Raw genomic sequence first — 16,298 nt, forward strand, 5'->3', positions numbered from 1 at the left:
CAAAGATTTCAGGTATATCATTGAGTGGTGTTGTGTAACATGTCGTTTGAGGTTTCTTGTTCCAGCTGGTCACTGATACTGCGTCACTTTTCTCTGCAGATGATCGATGGAGAGGCCTTCCTTCTTCTGACTCAGAATGATATTGTGAAGATCATGAATATAAAGCTAGGACCAGCACTGAAGATTCACAACGCCATTTTAGTGTTCAAGAGCACAGACGAAGGCCTGAAGTGAACAACTCATCTTCAAGCTCCTCATGCCATAACGATCCATTCAGAATCCGACATCTAATCACGTGTTTGGTGTTTAACGTCTGAACCCACTAGAGAGAGAGAGAGAGAAAACCAGAGCAGGATGAACTAAACATGAAACAGTACAGCCAAGCTGAGCTACGATGCTGCTTTATTTCAAAAGCGAAATGACACGTTCTGATAAAGAACAACCTGATCTGAAAACACCGTGCAGGATATTTTGTATTTGGAGTGTTAACTGAAATCTACATTTGTTCTCAGTATGTGTAACAGTAACTGGTGCAGAGAAATATCAGGGCAGATTTCAGTTGATTGGTGCTACTGTCCCCTTTATTAGAGCCCTGATGATGTTTATGCACTTTACCTGAGGAGCCACTAGAGGGAGCTGTCCTTTAGACAATCTGAGCCAACTAAACCTGTTTGGGGACCGTTAAATATATTTGCCCTCAGTAACAAAGTGCTACTGACATTGTGGTGTTAAATGAGATTAAATGAGCTATTTTACCGAATTTGGATTGTCATGTCAGTGTTGTTATTTTTGTATGAATGGAAACCCCGAGGGGTAAATATTAACCGTTGGAAGGTTTTAGGTGATCTATGTTTCTCTCTCTGATGGGAAATTTTAATAATGTACAGTTGAGTAACAATGTCGTTCAGTTCATCAACATGAATAAATGTTTATCAAGTCTGGTTTCTGCTTGTGTTTAGTGGTGTTTGTGCGAATGATACATGAAGTCTTGCTGCTTGTAGAAGAGTAGTGCTATTTCTGAACGACTGATTCGCAATTTTCATCTACCAGACAAAGAAAACAGGAAACAAATATACTAAGATCATCTTAGCAACAGCATGGCTGGTTAACACTTTATTTTGATAGTCCACTTTCTACTAACTTTAAGTAATTTTGTAACTTCATGTATTAGAGTAACTTAGATATCTGCTTAATATCTGCTAACACTTTATTTTGATGCTCCATCAAAATACATTATACTGACTATAAGCAACGGTCTACTAAAATCTTCCATTAGTGGGTGATTTAGGCTACTTATTAAAATGCCCAAATATCTAACACCTTTTGTTTTTTACTCAATATCTTCTATATGTTCTTTATCAAGTCTGTCAACAGGCATTAAATTACTTTAGTTTTGATTGACCGAGAGGCCAGATGCATTTCAAAATAAATTGTAAGCTTCCAAAATAACAGGAACCGGTTTCTCGTCTTTTAAATAAACAGGTGCCAGATGACTGATCAGAAAAGTGTGTTCTGCCACTAAAATACCCTGAACATCTACACTTCGAGTTATACAAATATTGAGAGACAGCAACCAACAAAAACCAAAAGGGATCACAAACCGGGAAGAAACACCATTCTCCAAAGACACATCGCTATTAATATTTACATTTATAAAATGTTTGAAATATGAAGTTGAACCCAATCCCACCCTATGCAAAGATTCATACATAAACGCACGTTCAACCTTATCGAAGGTCTTATAAAAGTCTAAAACAAAATAGCTGTTGTCAGATTTATGTTCAGTTTGTTTGTGTTTTAGTTTGGTTGTGTTCTGTTCCTTTTTGCCTGTGTTTCTGAATCAGAACACAGTTTGTTTCCATAGTTACTGATTGGTTTGTTTGCCCTGTGTATTTATAACCTTTGTTTTAGTTACTCGTGTTCGGTTCTAGTTAATATATGGTGTCATTATTGTTCCTGAGTTTATTCTAGTGTTTGTTCTGAGATTGTAAAGCTAAATAAAGACTGTTATTTTGATCTCCTTCATCTTTATCGTGCACCGCTTCTACACAAAGCATGACAGTTAGATGACTGATTAATCTAATATATCCAACACATGGCTAATATTATTTGCTACATTCCTACCTCTCATAAAGCCAGATTGGGAAACAGAGATAGCCTAATTATTTTAAGCATGGTTTCAATCTATTTGCATAAAGGGAGGCAAAGAGTGCACTGTAGTAAACGTTTAAATGTTGTGTTTGCTAGCAGGTTGCATGTAAACTTCCTAATAGCCTGCGCCATCTATAGTTTCATGACTGAACTAGTCATGTCCTTGTTACTATATGACATGTGTCCTTCATGTTCAAATGGAATATAAGCAAGCTAATATGCAGAACAATTTTGTTCCATATATTTCATTCTAGTATTTAAAGAAAGTCCAGTTTCTGAAGTGTGCTGTTGTAGTGCCACAGGGGGCCGGAGTATGAAGAGAATCATCGCAGCATGGGATCATCCATCCATCCGTTCTCCGAAGTGTGTGTCCTGTTGGGTCGCAGGTAAACCCAGCCCGATCCGCCGGCGATTTGATTTGGCCCTGCAGCTCAGGCTGGAAACCTGTACATTCTTCTATCCTGCTTCCATTACAAATCTGCGGGGACCAATCACAAACTGGCTTATCCACCTGGTGCGCTATTGGCGAGTTTAACGACCTATCCAATTCCTTTTAACCTCTCGACGATGCTCAATGGCTTCTTTAGTTTAGCAAACAAATCGCTCGAGTGGATGTAAATACCACTCACTTTCATGTTGTTTTTTGCACAACCTGCAAAAGTCGCTGGATGCCATCGCTGTTTCTGCAAACCACTGATCAATGCTACAAACCAACACGTTTGTTGACACGTTTCCTGCCTGGAGTTTTCGCTGCAAAGTACGTCACCCGGATCGTTGGTCTGATTGGTTGAAGGACTATCCAATTGCGTACAGAGTCATTTGAACTACGCCCGTTGATCACGCCTCTTGTGCAGTAGAAATACAGAGCAGACTCCCCAGACTAATGTTCAATCTTAAAAGACTGAGCTTGGTCTGGTGATTGCCAGACTAGGCAATTATTGCTAGGTGTATCTATCCTGCATCTTGTCTCTAATAAAAACTATTAATACTATTCTAATAGATCTATTAAGACCATTAACCAGTCGAATTTCAATTTTGTATGGAGAAAATGTGTGCACTAATTTTGATTTTACATTTCCAGAGATATATTTAGAAAATAAGGTGGAATTGATTTCCTACTGAGATGTGATTTTACTGTTTCCAGACTGCCAATCAAATTATCTCCCTTTCACCAACTATCACATATTGTGTGATAGCAGCACAAGATGAAGATGAAGGAAATAACAATAACAGTCTTAATTAAGCTTTACAAACTTAGGACAAACACTAGAATAAACTCAGGAACAATAATGACACCATATATTAGTGAAAACTGACCAGGAATAACTAAAACACAGGGTATAAACACACAGGGCAAACAAAGGGAGCTAAATGAAACGCAGGTGAAACTAATCAGTAACTATGGAAACAAACTAGGGCATGAACAGTATCTAGAATTGGAATAACATGCAAACAGGAACACAACAAAACCAAACTCAAGCACAAATAATCGAAACAATCGTGCTGTAGCTAATACAGTCCAAAAGCGGAGGGAGGGTGGAGGGTTTGGAGGAGTGCGCAGAGGAAGACAGATGGAAGATGGGAGAAGGAGGCGGAAGGAAACGGATGGATCACGGATGGATGAAGGAGCCAGATGATGACCCGGAGCAGAGCCAGGACAAGGGCCCACAGCGGAGCCGAGCCAGGGCAAGGGCCCACAGCAGAGCCGATGGTGTGAGAAGCCAGGGCGGAGTCAGAAACCTGACCAATGAAACGTTAGATCCTGAAAGTGTGTGGAGTGATCCTGGAACTGCTGGTAAATCCATTTAGTTTGGGTCGGTTCCTCTGTCACGTATTGTGTGGTAGTAGCGCACGATGAAGACAAAGGAGATCACAATTACAGTCTTTATTAAACTTTACAATCTCAGAACAAACGCTTGTGGAGTTTTGGTTCCTTGCCTTTTTATGCCTTTTTTCACCTTTGTCGCCATTGGCTTTAATTTAATATTCAACAATAATATTGATCTGCCTGCATTGACATTATCATATGAGAACTGAACTGAGCTAGACGATGGCATCACTGTTTTCTCCAGAGCGGCTATATATATATATATAAATTAACTAAATTAATAACTTTTTTACAACAAAAATTAACCATCACTGAACTTACTTAAGCTGGACTGTATTTCCTTCTAGAAACAAACTTTGTTGCATTATTTTCTTGTTATCTCTGTAAAGCTGCTTTGAAACAATCTGTATTGTAGAAAGTGCTATATAAATAAAGGTGACATGACTTGACTAGAATAAACTCAGGAACAATAATGACACCATACATTAATGAGAACCGACCAGGAATAACTAAAACACAGGGTATAAACACAAAGGGAGCTAAATGAAGCGCAGGTGAAATTTTTGATGATCAATTTATCATTATAATATAAAGTTTAATCCTTAAAAAGGTCATCATATTTTACTTGTGAAGACATTCGGCCCTCGCAATATAGCCAAACCTGTACACACACACACACACGCGTTATCTTCTATTGTTTTTATATGCAGTTAATAAATACTGATTAACCCAAAGCCACACCCTAACAGTTCTACATTTTCAGAATAAAGTCATAAACAAAAGATTATTTAGGCCTACTTTATTTATTGTTTTTACAAATGAGAATGTCCCCAGATGGAAGTTTTGTCAGATTTAAGTCATTTCTGGGGACATATTTGTGTCCAAAGCATAACAAATTACACACACACACACACACGCACGCACACCCACACATTGCTGTCCTGCGGGCTCGGGCTCTCATATCTAGTGTCATGCACACATGGGTTGATCATTCACCCGGGCCTTCAGCCAAACACAGCTGCGTAACGCGATGGTTCTGCGACATGGGCAGAAAATGATGCACTTCAACAACACTTTATCTGCAAAACTTCATAAACTATATATTTAACGCTGACAGGTAAGTGGTTTCTCAGAACTGCTTAATTTTTAACATTTTAATTATTAATTATTTAATTATTTTAAATGCATGTTTTTGTCTGACAACATATTTACACTCTGTGGTTATTTTAAGGTGTCATTGTTACAGTGTAATTATATATTTAAGTACTGAGTAATATTAAGCAACTACATGTACTTATTATAGGATTAGGGTTTGGTTGAGGGTTAGTTGCATCTAATTATGCATAATTTACTGTTATTACTATGGTAAGTACATGTAACATATGTAACAAGGACACTGTCAAATAAAATGTTACCCACTCTGTTTTTATTTTTATCTTATTAGAAACTCTTATTAGCATTCAAACAGCTTGTCAGTGCATATAATATACTTTTATTATTATGTGAGTTATTATTATTATTATTATTATTAAAGGTCATAATTTTCCATCCAATGAACAGTTGAATAAGATGAATAAAAACATGAATAACTTAATGATTATTATTATCACTTACAAAGTGATATTTTTGCTTTACTCCATTGTGTCTATCAAACAAACAACACATTTAGTCAGTCCTGTACACTAACAAGTGAAGATGACCTTTTAGAACACAGGGCTTATTCATAGTCCTAATTTGCAGGAGAATTGCAAAGCTGTATTTACTGTGTAAACTTGTTAATGCTGAGTTACCAAACGTCCTTCATGGGTCTGTGTCACCAAAACCTGATCATCCAGTTTTGTACAGTCGGACCAGCATAAGAGCTCAGTGCTGGTGGACACATCAAATCTCTACATTCAGGACAGTCACGGCTGCGAGTGAGACTCTCCACTGAAAACACTGCGGGAACTGAAGATGGCTCATTATAATCCAGTAAGAACTTTTTATTCTTCGCCGTTCCATCTTCAGGTTCTAGATTAGCCATGCCGTTTAACACATTTCAATGTCCCCCTTCAGCCATTAACATCGTCTCCATCCGACGAGGTCAATCTGGGTGTGTCTGTCAATCCTCAGTAAGATGTCCCTGTTTTATCAGTCATTTGTCAAAAGATTCCTGTAAACCTTTCATATGTGCAAATTAACACAGTTAATGGATTTATGTGCATAGAACGTGATTGTGATGCAGTGCCGTAACTAGACTGTTGACATTTATTGTGTCTTGTGTGCTTCAGTGCCAAACCCACTGACTTTGACTTTCTGGCTGTGATTGGTAAAGGAACATTTGGGAAGGTGAGGCGCGTCCGACGCCACTATCTGATTAACAGTGTACCTTATGACTTCACAAATGATTAACACTTCAGAAGGAAGCCTAGTAAGGTTACCTTGATGAAAGTTGTGTTTTGTTTTCCACTGGGCATAAGTGACCTACAAGAAAAAAAGCTACAGAAATGCTAAACAATATCTGAGATATCATGTGGGTTGCAGGTGCTCTTAGCAAAACTGAAAGCAGATGGAAAATTCTATGCAGTGAAGGTTCTGCAAAAGAAGGTTATATTGAAGAAAAAAGAGGTTTGTTTTTTGTATATATATATATATATATATATATATATATATTTTTTTTTTTTTTTTTTTTTTTTTTTAGCTTGTTTGTCCATATAACCTCATTGCTCTGATAATGATAGAATCTAATCTAATCTACCTTTTACTCTGTCCTTTGTACCATGCTAATCTGTTACACTACTTGCTGGCCAAAAGACGGGCTTTTTATTTACTACAGTAGTTGTAGCAGTGACTAATATTTACCACTTGTTTTGATGTTGGAATATAATTAAGGAAAATGATGAACACACAAGCACAGTTAAAGTTGCTTACAGAATATCACTGTATTGTCATTGAAAAGCTTGAGGCTGTAACATTGTCATTTGTCTTGTGGGTGGTGTCGGCTCATGTGTGTATTCTCTTGTTTACCTCTGTCAACGCTGCCTTGTGTACAACAGCAGAAGAATATCATGGCGGAGAGGAACGTTCTGCTCAAGAGTCTGAAACACCCTTTTCTGGTCGGCCTGCACTACTCCTTTCAGACCACTGAGAAGCTTTATTTTGTCCTGGATTATGTCAATGGTGGAGAGGTATGGGAAGAAAGCATGACTGATAGTGATTTAAAACTTGGGAAAAACTCAACACACAAAAAAAAGGCAGGATTACAAAAACTTTTGCTAAATAATCTGCCAATGGAGTAAGCAAAATAATCTTATTTCAAACAGAAAACAAGATCATGTTGCATCCCCCATTAGCAGATTATTTCACTTTTTCAAGCAAAAACTCACTTAATTTTGACTTCTTTTTTTTCTTAAAACAAGACAATGATTTTTACTAGTCTAGAGAATTCTTCTTGATTTAAAGAATTTTTAGATATTTGGACTGGGAACAAGACATGCATTTTTTTGGCAGTGTATGACAGAGGATAGGATTTGGCACAACATTATAAATGACCATATTTTGATATGCCCTTATGTTTACAGACAAACTTTAGCTTTAAACAGATTTTTCCCTGGTGGAAACGAGCAGCGTAATGGCCTGAATGTGTTAAAAGCAGGTCCTCTCTTGTCGCCCTCCAGCTGTTTTATCACCTGCAGCGAGAGCGCTGTTTCTCAGAGGCACGAGCTCGCTTCTACTCAGCTGAGGTGGCCAGTGCCATCGGATACCTTCACTCTCTCAATATAGTTTACAGGTCAGTAACTGGGACGCTTTTCATTATAATCCCACTTACAGTTGGCCTGACCTCACTTTCATATCTTCATGCTCCCGTCTAGAGATCTCAAGCCAGAAAACATTCTATTAGACTACCAGGTAAAACGAATATGAATGTAGAATTCACGTAGCATATGCACAATGGTAAATACATTTTGATAGTGTGTATTTTTGTTTCTCATCTCCCTTTCAGGGCCATGTGGTGTTAACAGATTTTGGTTTGTGTAAAGAAGGCATAGAACCAGAAGGAACCACCACAACTTTTTGCGGCACTCCAGAGGTATGAATCAAGATTGTTCTCATTTATCCTGAGTTAAAGGGGTGGTATATGCCCCTTTTTGCAAGATATAAAATAAGTCTCTGATGTCCCCAGAGTGTTTATGTTAAGTTTTAGCTCAAAATACTCCACAGATATTTTTATATAGCATGTTAAAGTTGTCACTTTTTGAGGGTGAGAATTTTTTTTCGTTTTGTGTGTGTCCCTTTAAATGCAAATGAGCTGCTGCTCCCGGCAAAGGGGGCGGAGCTTCAACAGCTTGTGTGTTAGCAAATCCTATCACCTCTTCTCAACTTGGACTCATCCCCTTTGTTGCGTGTTCCGGGGGCGGGGTTTATGTAAATTCTAGGGTTGGTGATGTCACTAACCCAATAGGAATCTCATGTAGTCCCTTCCAGCCGTTTGTTGTAGTCCTTAAAAAACGATTTCTTTAAAAGCAAAAATCTCCCTTTGCTTTGAACTTTGAGCGTCGTAACTTTGCAGATGTTGTTTATGCTCAAACAGCAACATTACACACTAACTAAAGTTCGAAAAGTGAAATCATAATCAACCACCCCTTTAAAGGTACACTATGGCTGCATCTGAAAACCTACAAATGCTACCTTCAGAGGGCGAATCCAATTTTAGCTCCTGAAATACCTTGATCTGATTGAGTTTTGAAGGCAGCGTAGATGTATCCTTCGCTGCCTTTGATTTCCCACAATCCTGTGCTTTCTATACTCTGACAGTTGAGCTAGAAAAAGAAAGATGGCGTCAGAAAGTTGCGGGCCTGGTCAGTTTGTGTGTAAATGTACATTTTTAACCAACGTTTCCAACTTCTGATGTCATTTCTAGCGAGAAATTAATATTGTAGTAATTAAAATATTCTCTTAGTTATCACCAAATCTCGCTCTATGTTGCTGTAGATCATTAAACCGTTAAGCTGCCTCAGAAGTCTGTCTGAAATCAGTTTTGCGAGGAACCTTTGTGTGCAAATGCTGCCTGCAAAGTCATTGCCTATAAGGGAGTGAGGCAACAAGTCAGCTGTTTAAGGTTTCAGATGCAGCCGATGTAACTTTTGGCCCTCTAGCAGTTCAAAACAAAAGTAAATGCATTTTGTGGGAGAATATTGTTTTGGTTGTGCTTCAGCTCTGCGTGTCTGAGCGGATGAATATGACCCTTCACCATAAATAATGCTTTACAATCAACTCTGTTAGAGAGTTTACATTTATTTGCAATTTATCTGTTCAATAAAAAACCTTTATCAGCTGTTGAGTAATAAAAACGCCATCTCTGCGTCGCTTTTACCGCATTTCAGATCCCTCAGTTCTCACCATCTCAGAAAAGCCAAGCCATTTTTACATTTATGCATTTGGCAGACGCTTTTATCCAAAGCGACTTACATTGCATTATCCTATACATTTATACATAGGTATGTGCAATCCCCTGGGATCGAACCCACAACCTTGCGTTGTTAACGCAATGCTCTTACCACTGAGCTACAGGAAAGCTGAGCAACAAATCAAGCCAGTGTTGATTTTTGTTTTATTACGAGCTCTGTCGCTTTCTCTTTTTGCCATAAAACTCTCCTCTGTTCAGGGTTTGTTTAAAACGGATGATTCCCTCGGAGGTTGGAGATTCAGTTGCTCAATGTCAACCTTTCTCATTTGTTGTGAAAATTAACCTCTGCCACACCTTACACACGTCAAAACAAAATGTATGAAACAGTTGTCTGATTTCATTAGTGGTTTAAAATATGAAATTGAATCATAAGCTTAGTGAACAGCTTCTCCATTCAAAGAGACAGACCTTATTCATAGCGACGCCATGACAGGTATGAAAGCGAGGCTGTGGGGGATAGACTTACTGTCTTTTCAAAAGCATCCGCTGTAAAAAAAGAAATTTCTATGAAAGATATTTTTGCAGTGTTTCGTCAGCAGAACAATCCAAAAACACATTAAATAACAGTACAACCCACTGAAGAGATGAATGTCTATCGCTCACAGCCTCGCTTTCATTCCCGTTAAACATCAAAGATGGCACTGCTGTGAATAAGGCCTATAGGAGCATGACTGAAACAGCTGCCTAAAAGAGGCGTTTCGGAGACGGGCGCCAACTGAAATGACTTGCCTTACAGGGACTTTAACGTGACCCAGAGTCATGCGATATTCTCTCACTCTTAGTATCTGGCACCTGAGGTCCTCCGGAAAGAGCCGTATGACCGTACGGTGGACTGGTGGTGTCTTGGAGCTGTGCTCTATGAGATGCTCTACAGCTTGGTAAGTTTACTGATCGGCTCAACATATTTACTTTAGCTTAGCCCAAACTTAATGGATTATAATCACATTTCTTTTGGGATTATTGTGACAAACAGCCTCCGTTCTACAGCCGGGATGTGTCTGAGATGTACGATGCGATCCTGCATAAGCCACTCCACCTGCCCCCGGGTAAGTCCGAGGCCTCGTGTCACCTGCTCCACGGACTCCTGCAGAAAGACCAGCATCGGCGCATTGGAGCCATTGCTGATTTTGTGAGTGACCATCTGGATGTCTTTGCCATTGTGAAACTGTTCATCAGGCCAAGAGTCACAGTTAATGTGTCAACTGTTGTTTTGCAGTTGGAGATTAAAAATCATCTGTTCTTTGCCCCCATAAACTGGGACGACCTCTACCACAAGCGAATCACGCCTCCGTATAACCCCAATGTGGTAGGCTCTTACAAACTCCCTATGGGTCTTTATTGGGTCCCAAATATAGAGATTATTAGTGCATTTTGTCCACCAAAGCGCAGCTGGCATATCATTCCAATTGTTTTCAATGGGAGCTCCACGTTTTTTAAACGCCACTCAGCGTTTTTTACCAGTCGCCAAAACGCAGCCCTCATCATTGTCACTTTTTACCCAGCCGTCCAATCACAGCAGAGGAGGGGCGGGACTAATTCCACACCGGCCAACCGCCACATTCTCCTCATACAACGTCAACAGATGACAACAACAAGCATAAAAACAGAACAAAATAATTTAAAACAAGAGCCAGAGCAAATATGGCGCGTTCGAGTCATGCCGTAAAGATCGTATTTATGAACGCCACATGAACACACCACAATGTCATCAGTGGGAAGCTCGGGATTTTCTTTAAGCCCCGATCTGTACAAGTTGGGGGCGTGTCAGTGAGAAACATGGCGAATACCACAATACTTGAAGGTATTTAGCAGTGATATTGCTAGACTTTTCTATTTACAGCGCAGTGAGCTAACTGACTGCACAGAAGATGATAGCATTATAACATAACAATATAACAATAAAGTTTACAGTCTCTTCATAAATTAATTAAAACATAGAAAAGCAAAACACACTGATGCATGTTCCTTGTTCTTCATTTTCTGGAAGTAGATTTTAAGAACCTTGTTGTATTTTTGTGCAATTAATTAAGAGAAAGTACTCTGCCATCTTGCTCCGACGAAAGTGGGAAAGATCATCTTACATGACGTCGTGAACCCGACTTCCCACCTTGTCAATACGAGGACATGAACGCACCAATACTTTACATTGTATCGCCATTTTTATATAGAAACAACACAGAAATAAACTATCTGTGAAATGAGATACTAGTAACACTTCCGCGGATGTTCTGTATCACATCATAGCAAGCAAAGCGTCTCAACTGGAAAAAAAACACGTTCTCAAAGAAACGACAGCTAAGCTTTGGTGGACACGTGGCCTTAGTGCACCTCTTTACTGTATGTACGTATTCAGTTCTGTCCCGTCTGGCACTGAAGGCGATCTGTGTATAAAGCCTAGCCATGTGGCGTGTTTCTCCAGAGAGGCCCTGCAGACCTTCAGCACATTGACCCAGAGTTCACCAGAGAGATGGTGCCGAACTCAGTGGGCCGAACGCCAGAGCCCACGCCCAGCCTGGCCACCAGCAGCTCCAGCGCCTTCAACGGCTTCTCCTATATCTCCGGGGAAGATGGCTTCCTCTGACCGGTGGAGGCTTCACGCACCTTCAGCTCATCGAGAGCGCGTTTCTGGACGACTGTGGAAAAACACTGCACTGAAATCAGGGTAAAAGCTGTGAAGCAGGAATCGCAGCTGTTGAATGAGGAGTTTCGCTCATTTTGCATTCATAATAAAAGGGAATATTTCATCAGTGTGCGTTGCACTCTTGTTCGTTTTGTAAGGAACATTGCAGGAGATGTTTTTGTTGATTGCACCACTGGAAAAGCAGCTTGTTGCAAAATCTGTAAAAGTCTAGATTTCTGATCTTGCTCGTCTCTTAGGGATTGTGGATCTGCAGGTTGGCAACGTCCTCGTCTAATGTTCTTTATCTGATTACTGAAACGAGCATGGGGGGAAAATCTGTTTTGCTTTGGAACATTTTGTGCAAAACTTACTCTTCTGCTGTTATTAAAAATGTCACATAATCAAATCTATATTATGAATGATCCATAAATGTGAACCATAAATGTGAACATTATATGACTGTGCTTTATGAAATCATGTATTAATGCTTAACATGTCTTGAGAAGTGTAATACGACTGACAAATATACAGAATATATTTTTTTCTCATTGTAGCTAAACAGATATATTGCTAATATTGTTACATGTTTTCGTTTAAAGTTTAATAAAATCTTTGCTAAAATTTATATTATAAATTATAATATATATTTAAATAGAGAGAGAGAGAGAGAGAGAGAGAGAGAGAGAGAGAGAGAGAACTTTTGATTGAGCATTGGTAACACAGTGGTTGTTTATTTCTCTAAAAATTTGATATATCGTCACCTTCCTAAAATAATTGCCTTTTGTCATTTTTGGGCAAAAATCGCCCACATCCTCAGTTTAACAGATCATGCAATTCTACCCCGGTAGTAATGGCCGATGTCAAGAGTGTGACTTAGGCCGTTTTATTTTGCCTAAGTCAATAGACAATGAGACTGAGGCAATTTTACAAGCTTTTCAAGATGGCAGCTGCATCAAGAAGAAGATCTACTCAACCTCTGAAAGACGATCGTCGATATATTGTGTTTTCTGAGAAACCTGAAAAAATGACTTGGGCAATTATTTTAGGAAGGTGACGATATGGTAGCTACATTTGTCTGCTACAAATATAACTCACTTGGACATGTACACACAATCACAGATTATCTGAGTTAATGTCAAAACACAAAGAGTCTCATTGTTACAACCTACTCCGTTGAGTTGGACATTTTTATCTTTACTTTTATCTTAGAGATATATTTAGAAAGAAAATCTACAGGTACAGTTTCCTTAGGTTTAAAATGTATGATCTGAGTATCGTCTGCATAAAAATGAAATTTTTGACCAAGTGATCTCAGAATTTAGCCAAGTGGAAAAATATAGATGTTAAAAAGCAAAGGGCCCAAGATTGATCCCTGAGGGACGCCAGATTTACAACATCAAGCTCAGGCAACCAATTGCTTACGATCACTGAGGTAGGACATAAACCAATAAACAGCAGTATCAGAGACCCCAAAAACAGTTTCTAAACGAGTAATTAAAACAGAATGATCTACAGTTTCAAAAGCGGCACTGAGATCAAGAAGGATTTTGAAAGACAGTCAGAATCTGAAGCAATTAACAAATCATTAGTGACCTTGACCAGAGCTGTTTCTGTACTGTGAACTTTATGAAAGCCAGATTGCAGAGGCTCAAAAAGATTGTTTTCAGTTAAATGAGAAATTAACTGAGAAGCAACAACTCGCTTTAATATTTTGGGAAGAAAAGGGAGATTAGATATGGGATGAAAATTAGAACGGTTCTCATAGTCAAAATTTGTCTTTTTAGGTAGTGGGGTCATCACAGCTATTTTAAAAGCTGTTTGGACAACCCCAGTACACAGAGAGTCATTTATAATGCTCAGAACACAGAGAAGCTAAACACGACTGAAACAGACCAGTAGGTATGGGATCTAGAAGAGAAGTGGCTGCTTTCGTTTGAGAAACCTCCTCTAAAAGAGAAAAAGAGTCAAGTGGACAGAATTTAGAAAAAATGATACCAGAAAAATAAGGAATAATTTCAAAAGAAGAAGACAATGAAGTAGAAGCACAAAAACCTTTACGTACATGATCAACCTTGGTGCCAAAAAAATCCAGACACTTATTACAAAGATGATCTGAAGCAGTAACCAGTGAACAGTATTACAATTCAGCAATTTGATAAAAGAATTAAAAAGCTGTCTTGAGTTTCCTTGATTGTCATTAATAATTTTAGAGAAATAATCAGATCTGGCAGGAGTAATTCCAACCTTATATTCTTGTAAGCAGTCTTTCCATGCTTGATGATGAACAGTCAGACCTGAGAGACGCTCCATTTTACGGCAAGATGACTTCATCATACACAAATCCTCATTATACCAAGGAGCAGGACGTACAAATGAAACAGTGCCTGACTTTTGAGGAGCAAATAAGTCTAGTCCAGACAAGAGAACAGAATTTAACAAAGAAACCTTTGTCTCCAGAGGATCAGATGAAGAGAAACTACTTGATGAAGAATCAATAAAAACAGAGAAGTTATGGGGTCAACTGATCTCCATTTCCGGATGTCAAAATACGAAAGGAGGCAATGTTGGCAACAGGGCTTTGCATATCAAAAAAAGATTGCCAGATGATCAGACAATCCCAAGTCAATGGTAGACAAGTGAGACACAAAAGATCCATTAGATATCCAGGTCTAAAATATGTCCTTTGTTATGTGTAGACATGACTTTATTAGTTTGTAATAAACAAACTACAGCTGGTCCAAAACGCAGCAGCTCGAGTTCTTACCAGAACCAGGAAGTATGACCATATTAGCCCTGTTCTGTCAACACTGCACTGGCTCCCTATTAAACATTGTTTAAATTTTAAAATATTGCTAATTACTTACAAAGCACTAAATGGTTTAGCTCCGCAGTACTTGAGCGAGCTCTTAACGCATTATAGTCCTTCACGTCTATTGCGATCTCAAAATTCCGGCCAGTTGATAACACCTAGAATATCAAAATCGACTGCTGCCGGTAGATCCTTCTCCTATTTAGCACCAAAACTTTGGAACAGTCTTCCTAACATTGTCCGGGAAGCAGACACACTCTGTCAGTTCAAATCTAGACTAAAAACACATCTCTTTGGCCTAGCATACACTATTATTCAAATTCAAATCAGTTAAATTATTATTAGGTATTATTATAGATTTTCATTAAAGTTTTTTGTTTTTCAGTTAAAAACAGTGTCGTGTAAACGGCCCCTAAATTAATAAATAATGATTTTTACAATGGAAATTGATCAACGTTGAACTTAAACTGGACATTGACTTTCTTCTAGATCTGCCAAAACGATCTTTGCTGCAATCATTTCCTCTTATCTCTGTAAAGCTGCTTTGAAACAATCTGTGTTGTAAAAGCGCTATAAATAAAGGTGACTTTACTTGACTTGACAACTGACCCTGTGTTACAACACTCCCCGGTCCCGTCTCTGTGTGTGTGATGCTGCATCCACGCCTCTAGGCGGCACTATAAGCCAAATCAGTACAAGCAACAAAATTATTATTTTTTTTTACTTTATTAAATCATTTCAAATAACAAACATTAACATATTATCATTGTTAAACACATTAATAATAAGACCAAGCAGCATATCGTAAACAACATATAACAACAACAACAAATAATACTAGGCTACATAATAAAAATACAAAAACATGTAAAGCACATAACATAATAAATTACATTTCAGGGGGAGTTTATCCATATATAGTTGCAGTAATTTAGAGAGTTTTAAGAAACTCCTCCTTTTTAATTGTTTTAAGGATTGAAATCAAATTTGAAAATTTTGAATGGCCTCAAAACATGGAGAAACTTTAACAAATCTACGTTTGTGTAGGCTAAGTAAAACTTTTTTACAATCAACATATTATAACACAAAAATTATATCGTACAATTGTAAAAAAAATAAATAAATAAAAAAAACATGTTCCTGATATTCAATACCTTTTTGACAGAATGTACATTACTATCCAAATTAAACCAAATTAAACCAAACAAAAGAAATGACAAATATCTGGTTCTAACTTTGATAGTGTTTCAACTGGTTTCAACTTTTGAAAACCTTGGAGATACAACTTTTCTTTTAACAGGAAGAGGGAAATATGATTTGGTAATAAGTTATCTCAAAACCTTGATATTACATTTATCATCCAAGAAATCATACTGGTCTATAAACAAATCCAGAGGTGTTGGTATTACCGAAGAACATTGTAAAATACCTTTAATTAGATTTC

At 38.2% G+C, this 16,298-nt stretch overlaps 2 protein-coding genes across 4 annotated transcripts in view; both read left to right on the forward strand.

The window, feature by feature from the left end:
- l3mbtl1 (L3MBTL histone methyl-lysine binding protein 1) overlaps positions 1–932 on the forward strand; it is a 44,047-nt gene extending 43,115 nt beyond the window's left edge. For both annotated transcript variants that reach the window (XM_082146010.1, XM_082146011.1), the window contains one exon: positions 100–932. In XM_082146010.1, the coding sequence (XP_082002136.1) occupies positions 100–234 (135 nt within the window). In that variant the 3' untranslated portion in view covers positions 235–932. The remainder of the gene's footprint in view (positions 1–99) is intronic.
- A 4,023-nt stretch (positions 933–4,955) lies between these two features.
- Positions 4,956–12,670, forward strand: sgk2a (serum/glucocorticoid regulated kinase 2a). Of its 2 annotated transcripts, none has more exons than XM_082146043.1 (13): positions 4,956–5,096; positions 5,815–5,950; positions 6,035–6,090; positions 6,250–6,307; positions 6,503–6,586; positions 7,015–7,146; positions 7,636–7,748; positions 7,831–7,867; positions 7,962–8,048; positions 10,208–10,303; positions 10,399–10,554; positions 10,642–10,731; positions 11,845–12,670. In XM_082146043.1, exons 2-13 carry the CDS (start codon positions 5,933–5,935, stop codon positions 12,004–12,006), a joined length of 1,089 nt encoding a protein of 362 aa, XP_082002169.1. In that variant the 5' UTR covers positions 4,956–5,096; positions 5,815–5,932; the 3' UTR covers positions 12,007–12,670. The 2 variants fall into 2 exon arrangements, with proteins under 2 accessions (XP_082002169.1, XP_082002170.1); XM_082146044.1 differs by having other exon boundaries at positions 5,825–5,950.
- The last annotated feature ends 3,628 nt before the right edge of the window (positions 12,671–16,298 follow it).

Source organism: Leuciscus leuciscus, assembly GCF_965113295.1.
Source record: "Leuciscus leuciscus genome assembly, chromosome: 18".
Taxonomy (NCBI): domain Eukaryota; kingdom Metazoa; phylum Chordata; class Actinopteri; order Cypriniformes; family Leuciscidae; genus Leuciscus; species Leuciscus leuciscus.